This window comes from Microcaecilia unicolor, chromosome 1 (genome assembly GCF_901765095.1).
Source record: "Microcaecilia unicolor chromosome 1, aMicUni1.1, whole genome shotgun sequence".
NCBI classification, from domain to species: domain Eukaryota; kingdom Metazoa; phylum Chordata; class Amphibia; order Gymnophiona; family Siphonopidae; genus Microcaecilia; species Microcaecilia unicolor.
Window position 1 is genome coordinate 385,146,117 of NC_044031.1, and position 17,565 is coordinate 385,163,681.

Below are 17,565 nucleotides of genomic sequence, written 5' to 3' on the forward strand. Positions count from 1 at the left end.
GAGGCGCTGGAGGCCTTAAACAGGTTGGAGCTTCAGGAGGCAATAAAGGCTATGAACACTCATTCTGCCCTGGGTACGAATGGATTTTCCAGAGCCTTTTATAAAATGCTACAGATTCCCTTGATAGGTCCTTAACTAGAATATTTCCATGCAGTGGTGGAGACAGGGACTTCCCCCCCTTATGCTAATACAGCGCTTATTACTTCGATCAGGAAACCTAGGAACATGAGTGATGAAGCTGACTCGTATCGCCCCATATCCCTTTTAAACAACGGACATAAAATTACTGGCAAAGATACTTGCAAATCGTTTGGATGTGTATCTCCCCCTTTAGATAGGTATGGAGAAAGCGATGTTTGTGAGGGAGCGACAGCCAGTGCATAATGTGCATAATATACTAATGGCCATGACTCACTGCAGGAGGCACTACTTATCCGCACTAGATGCAGAGAAAGCTTTTGACATTGTCTTCAGTCACACTTATTTACTGTTCTGAGAAGGGTGGGCCTGAATGGTTGGTTCTACGACGCTATAGCTACACTTTATGCGAATCCTCAGGCTCAGATTTTTTATTTTAATGGAGAGTGCACTAACTCCTTCCCTATTCAGCGAGGCACTTGACAGGGATGCACCCTGTCCCCCATTGTATTTGTGATAAGTGTAGAACCTCTCCCTCGACAGACTGTTTCTGACACTACCATTAAGGGGGTTGACCTGGGCGGTGATAAAGTGGTCTTGGCTATTGCGGATGATCTCTTCTTTCTGTTGTAAGAGTTTCCCAAATCATTATCTCGGTTGTTAAACCTTGTACAGAAATACATACAATTTTCAGGGTTTAAACTGACTCTTACTAAATCCAAGGCAATGCCCTTACCCTTCTAATCAGAGATCAGTGGAGGGGTGCTTTCCCGTTGGTCTGGGAGATGCAGTTTGAAATACCTGGGGGGCTTGTCTTCCAGTAGATCTCTCTGTCCTGTACACTGCCAACATAACCCCTCTACTAGAGAACACTTCACAAAAGCTTCAATTATGGACTGGATATCTTTTTCGCTATGTGGCCGGATCCTAATATGTGCCATGCCAGTGCCAGCCCCCCCCCCCCCCCCCCCCCCCGGCTCTATGTGTTTCGGTTTCTCCCATTGTTTTTGCAACAGTGTGACGAACACCTGCTACACCATCATTTGCAGGTTTATCCATAAAAACTTTACAGAAGCCTACACTGCATGAGGGGGATGAGATTCTTTAACATGCGTTACTTAAAGATAACTAGATGGCGTGGCATATCCATGACTAGCAGTGGGATACAAGATAATTTTCTCTCCCTTCCTTAGATTATAGTATGCTATCACGGATCAACTTAAGCCATGTTTTGCTTGGTACAGCTCCACTGCCTTCTGGTACATACAAGCTACAGGGCGGGTAGAAAAACATGGAAGTGGCTCTGTTGCCATTTTGGTTTTATGGCATTGGAAGGGGGTATAAAGTACATTTTTTATGTCATTACTGAAGAGGGCAAGATTAAATCTTTTCTTGATTTGCCGCAGTAGTATGATTTGCCTCATTGTCACTATTTTGCCTATATGCAATTACACCATTATGTATCATCCTTGTTATGGACTGACCTGAGGATGTACAGTGCACCCTAGCGGAGGAACTGACCTTGGAAGCACAGCACAAAGTACTACTTACTTTCCATCATCATTTTCACCTGGACTCTACTGCAGATATTAACTACCAGCAGCTTTCAGATCGCTGATCTAGGGACTTGCATTGTGCAATATTAGCACAGTTATTACAAGTTTTTTTTTACATCATCTCTACAAGCAAGTGGACAATATTCAACAAAGAGAAACACTCTAAGTTCCTGCTGTCTTTTTACATTTCCCCAAGGGGGCTAGACAGAGGGGTATGTCACTTGTCTGAAATGTCCAGGGACGCATGCAACTCTGGGGAATATGTTTTGGTACTGCCCTATGGTGTAGAACTTCTGGAAGTCAATCCTTGGAGTGGTTTCAAGATAGTGGTCCTGTGAAGTCCCTTGGCAACCTTTAGCTCTCTTTGGGTGTTTTGTATTAAGCGACCCGGTCCCGCTGGGTTTCAAGCAATTTCTCAACAACATGGTGCTATTTGGCGTTAAAGCGATACTTTGTGGTTGGCTGCAGACAGAGCCCCCTGCCCACTAAAGGTGGAAAGCGTGTATGTTAGAACAATTATGCATGGAGCGCCTGCATATACAAGACCTCAACAGTACAGCCGGGAAGGCCTTCCTAGAGACTTGGGAACTGTTCTGACTCACTTTATCTCACCAAGCACATAGTAGATTACTAAACTTTTAGGGGTTTAAAGCCGAGTGCTTCAGTACATCAAGTAGCATCTCTGAAGACTTTCACAGATCTCCTAGGTATGGAAACAATTATTAATATGGCGGGGGGGGGGGGGGTGAGAGGAGGGCAGGGATTTTGTTTTGGAGTATAATCAAAAAATTTTCCAAGTTACATAATGTTGTGAGTATTGATAGTTCGAAGTACAGCCATGCCAAGCGTGGATATGTAAATAGTATAGCTGTTCTATCTTTACCTTAAGTCTTCATGAAAATGATTTAAACATAAAATAGCAGTTTTAAATGCAATGTGCTATTAACAGGATAATCCAGAGGTGCACTGGGTAAGGGTGGAAAAAAGCTTGTTAACTCTTTATTCTATTTTTGATTAGGAAAGTAATAAAAAGGATAAGGAAGGTTAACAGAAGATCACATGGCAGGGCTACATATTCCAGGTGTAATTTTCTCCCCAGAGCCTCATTAAGGACTATTATCTGTGGTCCATTAAGTATTTTAGATTTCAGAGAGATGGAAAAGATGGGGTTAGGGAGCTAAAGATATTTCTTTTCTGGGAATTTATACCATATACCATGCTGTAGGAGTTGACAGCAGTTAAAGTAAAAACGAGAGCAAAAATAGTTTCTTTTTAATAGCATTTTCAATTATGATATTTTTTAGGTAAATAGTAAACAAGCACATAGCAATCTGCATATGGAAATAAAAAAAACACTTGAAGTAGTGGTTCTTCAAAGGGAAAGAAAACAAAAAATTTGCAGTGAAAGTCTATGAAACAGAGGAGAGAGAATACTGGGCAGGTGGCCACATGTAGCGGTACTGGGGGTGTGTGTTGGCTAAGAAAGAGATTAGGGGGATATCCGGAAGGAAATCTATACATATATTTATGTATGTTCTTCAATTACCTATTAAAAACAATTGCAGTATAATTTAGTAATGAGGCTTTACTAGACACCATAGAGAGAAGCCAGAGATGAGGAATAGTAAAGGCTGCCAACTGGATCCAGATTTGCAGACAGGGTTGATCCAGTCCTGGTTTTACCCTGCTACATGCTGGGGGACTTGTAGTCTTGCTTTTCTTAGGGTTTTTTCTTTTTACTAAACCGCAGTAGCGTTTTTAGCTCATGGTACAAATCAGCTGGCGGTAAACACCGAGATGCCCATTGGAATATAATGGGCATCTCAGTGTTTACTGCCAGCTGATTTCTACTGCGAGCTAAAAATGCTACAATGGTTTAGTAAAAGAGCCCCCTTAGGGAATACAATGGGGAAATCAGAACTACAAATCCCTGCATGCAACAGGGTAAACCAAGGACAGGATTGACTCTGTCTTGCGAATCTGGATCCAGTTGGCAGCCTTAAGGAAGAAGGAAGTCATCTGAACATAAGTGGTGCAACTGTGGAATGATTTTGACTTTTAGAGGTGGAATCTGTGATAATACAGTATTGAATTAGAGAAAACTGGTGACACAAACCAAGGCTGGCCTACTTGGAGTGAGTCCTATAGTGGATCAGAAGAAAGCCACACTGCAGCTGGTATTATTACTGCTGCTAGCATCCAACATGGCCATAGAGCGGCATTGGCAAGTGCCACAGGGCCCATCATTAGAGACATGGCTGAGCATTTCAATTTATGAGAAACCTAAAATAGCAAAAACAAGGTATCTAGAAACCAAGGGCTCTGCTGAAGTTATAAGTAGTAGTTAGGAAAAGTCAGAATGAAGATCTGAGTGGTTCTATATGGGTATATAGATATATATAATTCTCACCACTAACGTTCTACGAGCCTGACTGCCTGTGTCCTTAACTTTCTTCGCTGGGCTCCGAAGCCCCACCTGATGTCACTGGACCCATTATGCCGTGATTCGCGGCGTGGACGAATGACATGATCAAGTTGGAATCTGTTTGTGTGCGTGCGTCTGATGTCGGACGCACGAACACAAACTGATTCCAACTTAATCAATCATTCATCTAAGGCTCCACGCTGCGTGCCCGACAACAGGACCGGCTGGTGGGGGTTGGGGTCCCCCGCCAGCACATGTACGCAACGGCGGGGGATGGTTGACGGCGGGAAGGGGGGCTCGAGGGTCGCGGCAGGGGGGTCCAGGAGTCAGGAACTCCCAGGGGGGGGTCTAGAAATTGGAGGGAGGAAGGCAGGGAGTTGGGATCTGGAACTTGGAGACAGGGAGGGGGGGGGTCTGCAAATCGGAGGGAGGGAGGCTGGGAGGTGGGGTCTGGAACTCAGCGAGCGGAAGGGAGGGCTCTGGAACTCGAAGGGGGGGGTCTAATTCGGAGGGAGGGAGATCTGGAACTGGGGGGGGAAGGGGCTCTGGAATTCGGAGGAGGGGACGAGAGGGAAGGAGGGGGAATGCACCACCTGTACTAAAACTAAAAAAAAAAAACCAACAAAAACGGGGGGACAACCCTGGAACACGGACGAAGGGGGGACACTGGAACTGGTTGGGAGGAGGGGGAGCCCCAGCCACACACTCTCTCTCTCTCACAGAGACACACTCGCAAATTCACTCTCTCTCTCACAGAGACACACTCGCAAATTCACTCTCTCTCTCACACAGTCACTGTCACACACACTCTCTCAAACATACACCCTCCGAGGAAAACCTTGCTAGCGATCGTTTCATTTGTGTCTGAAACGGGCCTTTTCTACTAGTTAATTAATAAAAGGTAGGAAGGGTAGGTAAGAATGTGTGAGCAGGAGAGGAGGTGTATTGGCAGTGACCTTTTGTTTTGTTTTTTGGAGGATGGGGTATTCTAACGTTAATTGTGTTGTATAAAAAGACTGCATAGAGTTATGTATACTAAGTTGTATGCTGTCTGCTGTAGGTTATAAGATTGACCACATCAACAAAGTAAATAAAGACTGCTGGACCAAAAAAAAAAAAAAAAAAAAAAAAAAAAAAGAGTTCACTGCAGCCATCACACCACAGATGTCTTGAAATCTCCTACCCTTAAACATTTCAGGAGTCTGCAAAGATGATAAGAAGCACAGAAATTAAAAATTGCTGCTAAAGTGACAGAAACCAGAAGCTAATGTCTGTTCAATCTCAACTGCAGTCTAGGACAATGGTTCCCAACCTAATCCGTGAGTACCAGTCTTGTTTTCAAGATAACCACAACGAAAAACATTATCTCTGAAGTGTAGATGCATATGATGGATATACAATATTCAAATCTGTATCATGTATATTCAAATGAGGGTAGCTACATAAACAAGACTAATTAGGGGGTACTTGAGAACAGCAGCTAGAGTAACATGGCAGAGGAACAAATCTTTGTTCCTCTTTTTCTAACCCCAACCCCCCAAGAGCTAGAACACTTTCCTGCTGCTTCCGGTGTTGAACAACTAGAAAACTAGGTCATTAACAATTGTTTGGGGGGGGGGGGGGGGGGGGGGGAATGCAGATAAGCAATTTCTCCCATAAAGCTTCAGGCTTATAAAGGAGTTCACTCTTAGGCAGGTTTGCAACCGTGAACTAAAAAACCTTCAGCAGATACAAGACTACTTGATAAGTAACATTCCCTTACAGCAAATATGTTAGTTAACATCTTTGATGAATAAAATGCTCAATGAGGGTAACTTTCCTTTACAAAAAGGGCAAATAATATTGACACCAATTCTGAAACCAACTGGAATAGATTTGTCTAAGGTGGCTAGCTAATGCCCTGAGGCTAGTATACAGCTTCTAGTTGTGCAGATAGGCTGATTTTTTTGTTGGAAAAAGTTTGATCATGTTATCCCAATGTTGAAGGACTTGCACTGGTTGCCTGTAAGGGCAAAAGTTGATTTTAAGGTGGCTTGCTTGACATATAAGAACTTTTATAGATATTGTCCTTTGGATCATGTATTTTTGTTCACTTACCTGACAGTTCATTTGTCAACTCGATCCAATTAATTACTAAATTTGGGTTTTCCACCTGTCAGTCGGATCCACTTTAAGCGTTTCCATGATCGCTCTAAGTTGTATTGCTGCTAAACTGTGGAACACTATTCCTGTTCAAATGCGTATTGATTTATAATTTCAATTTAGACAATTTTTGAAAATTTTGTTCCACAAATATTTCTGAATACATATATGTTTTAAAGATATTTGAATCTTAGTGTAACCCGCTTTGGTTCCAGTTGGATTTAAGCAGGATATAAGAGATGGAAAAGGAAAGGAATGATGTATTTGCTATCTTGCTTTCTGAACTTCTATTAAACCATTTTGTTTAAAAGATTCTTTGGTCCATAGGATGTCAATTTATTGGTGGTCTAGTCATTTATTTTGATCATTTTGGTAATTTAATTTATTATTATGGTTTCTTTCTAAGTTTGTATAATGTATGATTTTATTATGTATTTTATTTTCAAGTACTATGATGATTGTGATCTATTTTGAACAAAATAAAACACTAAAAAGAAATGCAGGACGAGAGGGTGTTTGAAAGAAGTATTATTTAGGAATTCAACCTGCTCATCCTACCAGCTGAGTGGCCCCAGTTACCTGCTGTGCATATCATAAAGTACTACGTTCTTTTGCCATCCATAATGGTAAAGCTGATGTGATGTATAGAGTCTCTGCTGCATAACTGGACTGCAGGTTCTACAGTACAATATCGATTATCCATTCTAAACAGGACTGACCTGTTGTCGGATAACTGAAAAGTCAGATAATATGGAAAACAATGCATAAACCCCTCAAACAATGCAAAAACAAAGACACAGAGTTCCCAATTTTCAAAAATTGATCTAAAAGGTCCTTTAATCATACCAAAGCTGTCCAAACTAATGAGTTAGACTAATTGGTTGTGTCCATCTACCAGCGGAAGGAGACAGAGAAAACAGTTCCAAGTAAACCGCCCCTTAAGGGTATCATGCAGCCTGGAATGTTCAGTATTTCGAAAACCAAGCAATAGTGCTCTGAAGTCTAGAAGAAAACACAGTTAATACCAAACAGGCAAACTCTTGGAGCCAATATGCAGAACCTCACTGTTCCTGCTTGGCCGAAGGCAACTGCAACCTCTCCTCACTGTAAAGTAAGCGGGAGGGAATGGTCCATATTGAGATTGCCCAAGCACACAGAGATCTACCCCTGAATCCGGGGGGGGGGGGGGGGGGGGAGAACTTCTTGATCCCAAGTAACAGGAGTCATACAGAACTGGCACAACAACAAGTGGCAGGAGATTGCATAGAGAAGATGAAGTAGGCAGTATTGTAGAACATCCCACCGTATTGAAGCGTCGTGGAACAGCCAGAGATACCTAAAGGAAACAACGACAGACTTTAGCCAGGGAGGGCATCTGGAAAGGTCTGGTATGATTAAAGGAAAGAAAATTATCAGGTAAGAACATAATTTTTCCTTGTCATCTATACCAGACCAGTCCAAACTAATGGGATGTAGCAAAGTACTTTCCAAAAGAGGGGGGGGGGGGGGGGGGGGGGGGGGGAGAAAGAAGAATGCAGAAGGTTGAAAAATCAACAAAGCTATACACACAGCAAAAACTGATCAGTAGAAAAAGATTCGAATATCCGAACCACCAGGCTACCAAAATGGAACAGAGTTGGAAACCAGAAAAGGAACTGAAGCCATAGGATGTAAAACAAATGTCCTGAGCAAAAGAAAAACTACATACCCCTGTCCCGAGAGTAGCAAAAGAAGCAGCAAAGATACTCATGCCAAAGGACCCCCCCCCCCCCTTGGAAGGAAGACAACAGTTGTAACCGAGCAACAAGGAGAAGAACTGTCTCTCCTAGATCAGGATTCACACTCCCAAACCTGCCGGTCTGCCTTGAGTCCAAGATGGTCGGGGGAAGCGACCCTAACAAGTACTAGGAGTACGCAACCCCAAACAGTGTGCCACACTTCATAGAAGAAAGGAAGCAAGGCCCAGGAACCATCCAGACCCGCACCTAGTGAGAGAATCAAACTCCAAAGAACAAGAAGAGACTCCAGAGTCGAGAGAACCAACTAACTAGAACGCTAGTCTCTCCAGGAGAACCATGAAGAAAATGGCAGCAGCATACCAAGGTACCACCGTAGAAAGAGTACTCCTAAACCAGCTCGCTCTGGACTTAGGGATAAAAACGCAGAGCCAAGAGAACAAAAGGAGAGAAAAAGAAAGAGAGTCGAGAGCCACACTGCGGCGAAAAGACCCCCAAGAAGCCACAAAAGGAAAAGACAAATTCAAACTGCAGCAACGGAGAAGCTTCTCGCCAGCCACCAAGAGGCTACGGCAAGAAAAGGTGCCACAGGAATGGTAGCTAACAGGAGACACAAGCCTTGTCTAGCAATCTAAACTGCGGTATGTCACAGCTGCCAAGAAGTTACTGTATCCAACCCACAGAAAAGAGCTGGGGTTGACCGACAAGGTAAAACAGTGCCCAACGAGTAAAGGTGAAAATACGCTCCACCACAGTCAGAGACTGAACTGTGCTCAAGGGACGGAAACGAAGCTGCGCTCATCAGGCAGAGTAAGATCCGTGCTCAACGAGAACGGATGTGCACTCAAAGCACACAAACTGAGCGACACACCACAGGCAGAGCAGGAGTTGCACACCTCTGGCAAAGATAGAAATGCACTGAACAAGCAGAGAAGAAGCTGAGAGTAACAGAAGATGAGCAGTGCCCCACTGAAAGAGCTGGATGTTAGAGGTACCTGCAGAACTGAAGCTGCGGTAGCGATGAAACTGTGTATAAAACGCAAACAAGGAGCTGCTTTCCACACGCAAACAAGGAGCTGCACTCCAGACGCCAGCAAGGAGCTGCGCTCCTGACACCGGCAAGGAGCTGTGCTCCAGACACCGGCAATGAGCTATGCTTCCTACGCAGACATGAAGCTGTGTAGCACCTGCAGTCACAGAGCTGTGCTCCACATACTGCCCTGGAACTGTGCCCAATCTGCAGAGAAGAGTTGTGCTAAACACACAGAGATGGAGCTACACTCTGCACGCAGACAGGGAGCTGCATTCCATTCACAGAGAGAGAGCTGCATGCCACAGACAGACAAGGAGCTGCGTTCAACAGGCCGACACAGAGCTGTGTTCTACACACAGACACAGGACTGCGCCCCACACTGAGGCCTGCAGAGAAAGAACTACAGTCAACATGCGACAATGGAGCTACGTTCAATATGCACAGATGAAAGGTTGCAGAATTTGCAGCGAAGGAACTTCACTCAACATGGCATGATAGAGCTGTCCTCAACATACACCAATGGAGCTAAAGCCAACCTGGAACTGTGCAGCCATGCCCAACATGAAACCGTGGTACTACATGGAGCAATGGAGCCGCGCTCAACATGCAGCGATGAAGCTGTGCTCAACAAGTAAAATGCATAGATGAAACCCCAGGGAACAGCCAGAGAAGAAGGTGCTGCCAGGAGGCCAACAAGAAAGGAGCACAACTTGTGGAAATGCAGATCTGGCGTTGCACTCCCCTGGCCCAGAGGGACTAAAATTACAAGAAGAGAAGGCCCCGTGCCCCAAGAGACACTCTCAGCCCCCAAAGTGGTCTCTGAGCCACAATGACCGCCCTCCTAGGCAACCGAGACACAGCAGCAGTCAACGTAGAGAAAGAACTCCCGCCAAGAGGGAGGTAAGCACCACAGATCTGGAATCCTCAGACCATAGGGAGCAAAATGCAGCCGTAAGGCAGTGAGGAAGAAACAACTCTCGCCAGGTCAGGAACAAAGAGGAAGCTAGCCACTAACACCAAACCGAGGAAAACCCAGCTAAGGGAGAGTCAAACTCCAGACCTAGAACAGAGGCACGTCCCTGCAGAAAAGTGAAAAGCGCAGAGCTAAGAGGCGATAATCCAGATGCACAGCAATAGATCTGCTCAGCAGGAAAGAAATGCGCCCCTTACAGAAAAAACGGGGCCGCCCTCTGAACCAGCCACCATCTAGGACCGAGAAGAGGAGAGAAACAACTGAGTTTTGTGATCCAGACACGAGCCATGCCCCACAAAAAAAATAAAAGTAAAAGCAACTGGTACCAGCTCGGAAGAGTCCAAGATCAGAATCAGACACCGGCCAGCGAAATTAAAAGAAATTTCGCAAGTGGCCCCCTAGAATACATTGCCAAAGGTGGGAAAAAGTGAAAACACCACAAGGAAACAAAATGGCCTGACAAAACCTGAGAGAGCAGGGAAGTGAAGTCGAACGCAAGGACAGCGCCCGCAAAAAACAATGGAGGCACCGAGAAGAAGGAACTAAAAATAAATCAGGTAACAGGCAAGAGAAAGAAGGAAAAACAAAGTTTATTCTTCTTCTTCTTTTTTTTATTTTTTTTTTAACAATCATCTTCACTAGTGATAGGAATAAAGGTTTACCTCAGAGACAGAAAAGGAGGGAAAAAAACAAAGTTTCTTCTTTTTTTTTTTTTTTTTTTTTTAAACAACCTTCTTCGCTAGTGACAGGAATAAATAAAGGCTTACCTCAGAGGCAGAAATTCAGATCTACCTACCACAGAAGAGAAGAACCCCCACAGGAGAGACAAGTTACTCAATGCCACAATCAACTATCACCCTGGTATAAAGACAGCCAGGGGAGGGGAGGAAACCAGGGTCACTGGATATCACCCTAGCTGGCAGATGAACTCAGGACCACTATCATCTAAAACTAACCCCAACACGGCTACCAGCATACCCCTGACTCCGTCACCAGAAGAATCTGGGACAGGAGCTACCAGCCAGCAATCCAGAGCAGCTGCACAATCTGTCCACCATCAGCTAGGAGACAGAGAAAATGTTGAACATTCCAGGCTGCATGATACCCTTAAGGGGCGGCTTACTTGGAACTATTTTCTCTGTTTCCTTCCGCTGGTAGATGAACACAACCCATTAGTCTAACTCATTAGTCTGGACTGGTCTGGTATACATGACAAGGAAGAAAGATTTTTAATAGAAATAAATGTGATGATGTCACCAGGGGGTCAGTTGGATATGCCGGATGGTCAGATTACTGAAGGTCAGATAAACAAGACTGTACTGTGTTACATACTAGATAAACAAGACTGTATGTGTTACATGCTATCCACCTGTGCATTTGCACAGGTGGACTGACACAACAATCAACCAAACGTATAAACTTGCTTTTATATACAATGAGAAGGCAACAATGAAAGGTTTACACTTATTTAAAAACCTTTGGAAACAAAATAGTAAACCCAAGATCAACAGATATAACTAAACATTTAAGAGCAACACCACCAAAAAAAGAAAAAGAACCACCACACACTTCTGAAAATTGTTTCTAGAGCTGCTGCTTTATCAATATATGGTGAAAATACATTTTTATAGTTCACTGAAAATTGTATAATGTATTAAAATAAAATCAATAAACCTATTATCAAAAGCAAGTTTTAACCATAAAGTAATATTAACAAGCTCACTTTAGAAGGGACATGCAGCCACTCTAGCAGGTGCAATTTCATGGTTAAAAAGCCCAAGCAGTCTGCAGCTTCAGTATCCAATTTCTCATGCTCTCACAACATAATTGATAACCCTGTGGTCATACATCTTATATAATTTGAAAGCTATATAATTCATCTTAACAAAAAATGATTTTGTCTGACCAGTCCCTTGAAGTCAGCACAACAAACTGGCAGCTCCATAAAATCCCAAACTACTCCAAATTGGAATGGGTATCTAGAATCATCTTAGCTTCCTCTCCTTGCCCCCTTAAGGTATCCAGCTCAGAAAAAAAGATGGGCAACAGTGAAAATATTTTAAAAACTGAAGGAGATGTTTATTTTTCTCCAAGTTATCTGTATTGAGATATTTGCAAAAATGTTCTGTGATGGCACTCTGGCTATTCTGATTGACAATTGACCTAACCAATACTGCTCTGTTATTTCAATCTGTAGCAATAAGTTTATATGTAAAATTAGAAACTAATACGAGTCAATCAAACTTTTCCCACTCCTACCCATTTGATAGACATTATCTATAGAGAGAGAGATGTGTGTGTAAATATATAGATAATAAATACAGATAATATATTTTTCTCATAAATAATTAGAAAACATAGAACTAAACATTGAAACAAGCAGATGTTAACAACTCATCTATGCACATTATGCAGCCAAGCAAATTTACTTTACCAAATAATGTCACTAAACAGAGAACAGTTGTCTGGCCTCGTAGCAATACTTGATTGCCTGAAATTCTGTAATGTAAATTAGTACCCGCAGAACTGTTCTTTTAAGCCACTGCTTCAAGAACAACCTGATTTGTGCTAAATAAAATGTTTAGATCTCAAGGGCACCGCCACCATCTTCATTTACTAATGGAATAGAGAGCTTAAATCTAGTTAAGGGGGGAGGGGTGGGTTATCTACGAGCAACCATTAAATTAAGAAGGGTTATTTTACTGTTAACCCAGGTTATAAATAACTAAGTCTCATTACAAAATGGGACCTGTACCAAATAGCTTGAGTTAGAGATAAAATAACCCATCTTAACAGCAGCACATGTTGATAATGCTCCCCCCACCACTAAATTTTAAATAAATACATTTTTTAAATGTCATATTCAAACTATTACTTCTATAGAGAAACAAAAAGAAAGTTTTGCCTTGTGATAAATTAAATTACATTGCTGCTATGTTACTTTTCTCCTGGCAACATATTTTGTACAGCTGACAACTAAATCCTTAAACCAAAAAAGACAAATATTCATCAGTTAATATTGATCTAGAAGACGTAAGAACAAAGTACAGAGTAAAAAGAGAAAAAATACCAGATGGTGTTGATTTGTTAGCCACTGAAGCACTGCTGGGCAAGTTCTGTTCTCGTGCAATATGTCCATGTCCACCTTGTGAATTCTTATCCCACAAGTTCACGTTCTTGTAGTTATAGCTGCTAGGGTCTCCCCAAGCAGAAGTACCATCATCAATATCTATTTTTCTACTAATTGACTGTGGGGATGGTTCCTCCCAACCACTGGGTTCCTCATCTTTTGGGACATTTGGCTGAGACCCACTCTTCCAGTTTGAATTTGGAGGTCGACCACTGACTGATGGAGGTGGCTGTGAGGGTCCAGCCCAAGATCCAGCACCTTCCTGTTGCTTATTCCAAGAGCTGGCTGGCCTGGCTGACTCACTCCAGCCTTGAGATCTTTTGCTGTCATCCCAACCGCTTTTTGGAACAGGATTGGTGTTAGGGCCATTGCCCCAAGTTCCAATCTCATGTTGTCCACCATCACCCCAACCTGGTGCTGTTTTGCTTCCTGAATTATCCCATCCACTACCACTTTTCACTGTGTCTGTGTCCTCTCCATTTCCCCAACCATTTTTTCCAGAATTCCACCCTTGATTTGGCTGTCGTCCACTCCAACTTTGCTCTTTGTTGCTGGTACTCTCATTCCAAGATGTTTTATCATCTGGTCTTCCTCCTCCACCACCACCCGCACCTCCACCCCAGCTGGAAGAGTTTTTATAATCACTCCACCCACCTGTATTCTTGGAGTCTTTCCATTCTGTTGGAGTGGTGGGCTCTCCCCATCCAGACTTGTTTTGATTGCATTGGCTGGGTACATCAGCCCAACCCCCTGAGTTCTTTGTCTGTGTGGTGGAGCTCTCCCAACCCTCAGTCCCTTTATCAGCTTTCACCTCCAACCTTGGCAACTCTTCAGTCTCCCAAACTGTGTCCTGCTTGATTTGAGTTTGGCCCCAACCAGTGTTGGAAAGCACACGAGGGTCCAAGTCACTTCTGTTCAGCATAGACTGCAAGACTGCCTGACAATCAGGGAGTGGAACCCGGTGGGTTCTACGGCCAGAAGTGAGACTGTCACTGCTTCCTGCTTTGTGATTGCTTCCTGTACTTTGACCTCCAACCTCACTTCCTGTGGAGCTGGAAGCTCTTCCCCAACAGGGAGCTTGGGAATTGCCTTGATTTTCTGGAAGGAGATGGCCCTTTTGATTGTCCCATGCACTGGTGCTAGAATTTGGTTGGTTTGGACCATTCCATTCCCCAATTTTCAGGTCATCAGACCCAGTTGGCTGTTTCCATTCTCCCTGAGACACCCTAGGTGTCGTTTTGCTGCCTTCACCCCATTTGTTTTCATTTGGGTCCTGAGGTCCAAGGTTCCAAGACCTGCCACCTGTACACCTGCTATTATCCCAATTATCACTTCTTGACCCATTAGATTTTTGGGTAGAAGACCCCTTCCAAGAGTCTTCCCTATCTTTTCCATTGTTCCCATTGTTTCCAGAATTATTCTGCCCAGAGACCATATCAGTTCCAGAAGGCCCCCTAACTGTACCCCAGGATCCAACACTTAGAGCTTTCCTGTCTCCAGTGCTTTGAGGGGGGGCATCAGTGTTCCTGGAAGGGTTCCCTAAGCCCATTCCAAAAGGTATTCCTTTATTCTCCATAGGGTTAGGTGAACTTAAGTTCAGAGAGTTAGTGTTTCCATTTTTTGGTCCATCAGTGTTATGAAGTTGAGCCTGCTCTCTGCCAGAGACCAAGTTAACACCCGCATTTTCCATCTTTGACTGCTGTTCCCTGGAGGTTTGACCTAATGTGCTAAGCTGTGTATTGGAGTTTCCATTTTCAGGTTCCAAAACCCCTTTCCTGGAATTGCCCTCTTGGACCAATGCTGGCCAGGCAGATGGGTTGGTATTTGGGTTAAAATTGCTGAAACCAGAACCTGGACTGATTTTGTCCTGTCCACTCATGTTCCTCCAGTTTCCAAGTCCATTGCTGCTCTCGGTAGTAAGATTGGAAGATTGAACAGATTTAGCTTTGGAGTCAGATTTCCAGGCCCCAAGGGTACATTCGTTCCCAGTGTTTGCAGACTGGCACTGGCTTCCTTTTCCTTTGTTACTAGTGGTGCTTCCTGACAAGGAGCTTTTCTCCAAACTGGAGTTTGAGGCACTGTTGTTGCTGTCGGTTTTGTTTTCAGAAGGTGGCTCAGTGTCTTTGCTGGCAATACAAGGCCACTCTTCCATATCAGACCCGTCTACAATCACCTTGTCCCAGATGTGAGGAGAGTTGGCGGTGGTGCCATTGTTGGAGGTGGCTCCAGGGCTCCAAGTAGAACTTGCATAATTTGAAGTAGCAGCACCACCAGTCGTTGAATCTAGGTTAAAAAATAAAAGTGATCAGTTGTAAAACTTAGTAAATTTCTAAAGCAATCTGATATTATGCATAGATTAAACATTCAGTTCAAAATAATGTTCCATTCTGCAGAATACCTACAACTTACAGCACATACTGGAACAGAGGCATCAGACAACTAGACACCTTTAATATGTTCTATAAGAAACCACTTACTATTACAGGGAGTCTCATGTACAGTATCACTGAAACTGCATAAATAGAAAAGCTATGAAGAGTAGCAAAAAGCCCTTATTCCTGGAATACCCAAAATTGCTTATAATGAAAATGCATACCTGTAGCAGGTATTCTCCGAGGACAGCAGGCTGAATAGTATCACTAATGGGTCGTCATCCACGACGGCCCAGGAGCCCGGAGCTTACAAAAAAATTCAGAACTTTCGAGAAGGCGACGTTGCACGGATGAAGACGCACCGCGCATGAGCGAGCAGCTTCCTGCCCACGATGTGAGCATGTCTCCCTTAGTTAATAAAAAGCAAAAATAAGGAAAGAAACAACTCCAAAGGGGAGGAGGGTGGGTTATGATACTATTCAGCCTGCTGTCCTCAGAGAATACCTGCTACAGGTATGTATCTTCATTTTCTCCAAGGACAAGCAGGCTGAATATTCTCACTGATAGGGTATCCCTAGCCCCCAGGCTCAGTCAAAATAATGAACAGTGGTCAATTGGGCCTTGCAACGGCGAGGACATAACTTAGATTGTAAGCTCTTTGAGCAGGGACTGTCTCTCTTTGTTAAATTGGACAGCGCTGCGTGACCCTAGTAGCGCTCTAGAAATGTTAAGTAGTAGTAGTAGTAGATTGACCTAAAAAGAAACAAACTAAACGAGAGTGCAGCCTGGAACAGAACATAAATGAGCCTAGGAGGGTGGAGTTGGATTCTAAACCCCAAACAAATTCTGCAATACAAACTGTCCAAACCGACTGTCGCACCGGGTATCCTGCTGAAGGCAGTAGTGAGATGTAAATGTGTGGACTGATGACCACGTTGCAGCCTTGCAAATCTCTTCAATCGAGGCTGACTTCAAGTGAGCTACTGATACAGCCATGGCTCTGACATTATGAGCTGTGACATGCCCCTCTAGAGTCAGCCCAGCTTGGGCATAAGTGAAGGAAATGCAATCTGCTAACCAGTTGGAGATGGTGCGTTTACCGATGGTGACTCCCCTCCTATTGGGATCGAAAGAAACAATTGGGCGGACTATTGATAGGTGTGCAACTTGTCTTCACCAGGGCGGGTATGTGGACGGGGGAAAAAATGTTGGCAATACAATTGACTGGTTCAGATGGAACTCTTGACACCACCTTCGGCAAGAACTAAGGGTAAGTGCGGAGGTCTACTCTGTTATGGTGAAACTTGATATAAGGTGCATGAACTACCAGGGCTTGGAGCTCACTGACTCTACGAGCTGAAGTAGCAACCAAGAAAACGACCTTCCATGTCAAGCACTTCAGAGGGCAGGAATTCAGTGGCTCAAAAGGAGCTTTCATCAGCGATCCCATAACACTGGTGGAGGTTTGACAGGGAGCTTTGACAAAAGCAAACCTCTCATGAAGCAAACAACTAAACGCTGTCCAGAGATAGACTAACCTTCTACACGTTAATGATAAGCACTAATTGCACTAACATGAACGCTTACGCAGTTGGTCTTTAGACTCTGATAAGTGTAGAAGGTATTCAAGTAGGACAAGAAAAAGGATCTAGGACCTTACTGTCACACCAGACGGCAAACCTCTACAACTTGAAAGAGTAACACTTTTTCGTGGAATCTATCCTGGTACAAAGCAAGACTCGGGAAACACCCTCCAACAGACCTAAAGAGGCAACTTCTAGGCTCTCAACCTCCAGGCCATGAGCGCCAGAGACTGCAGGTTGGGATGTAGAAGCGGCCCTTCGTTCTGAGTGATGAGGGTTGGAAAACACACCAATCTCCACGGTTCTTCGGAGGACAACTCCAGAAGAAGAGGGAACCAGATCTGACGAGGCCAGAAAGGAGCAATCAGGATCACTGTTCCCCGGTCTTGCTTGAGTTTCAACAAAGTCTTCTCTACTAGAGGTATGGGAGGATACGCATTCAGAAGGCCTGTCTCCCAATGCAGGAGAAAGGCATCT

General features: G+C 43.9%; 1 protein-coding gene across 1 annotated transcript in view; it reads right to left on the bottom strand.

Annotated features, from left to right (window-relative positions):
* Positions 1 to 17,565, bottom strand: part of TNRC6B (trinucleotide repeat containing adaptor 6B) — a gene marked incomplete at its 5' end in the record, with an annotated part of 663,786 nt that overhangs the window by 627,240 nt on the left and 18,981 nt on the right. The window contains 1 exon segment of the mRNA XM_030210577.1: positions 13,074 to 15,416. Coding sequence (XP_030066437.1) covers positions 13,074 to 15,416 — 2,343 coding nt within the window.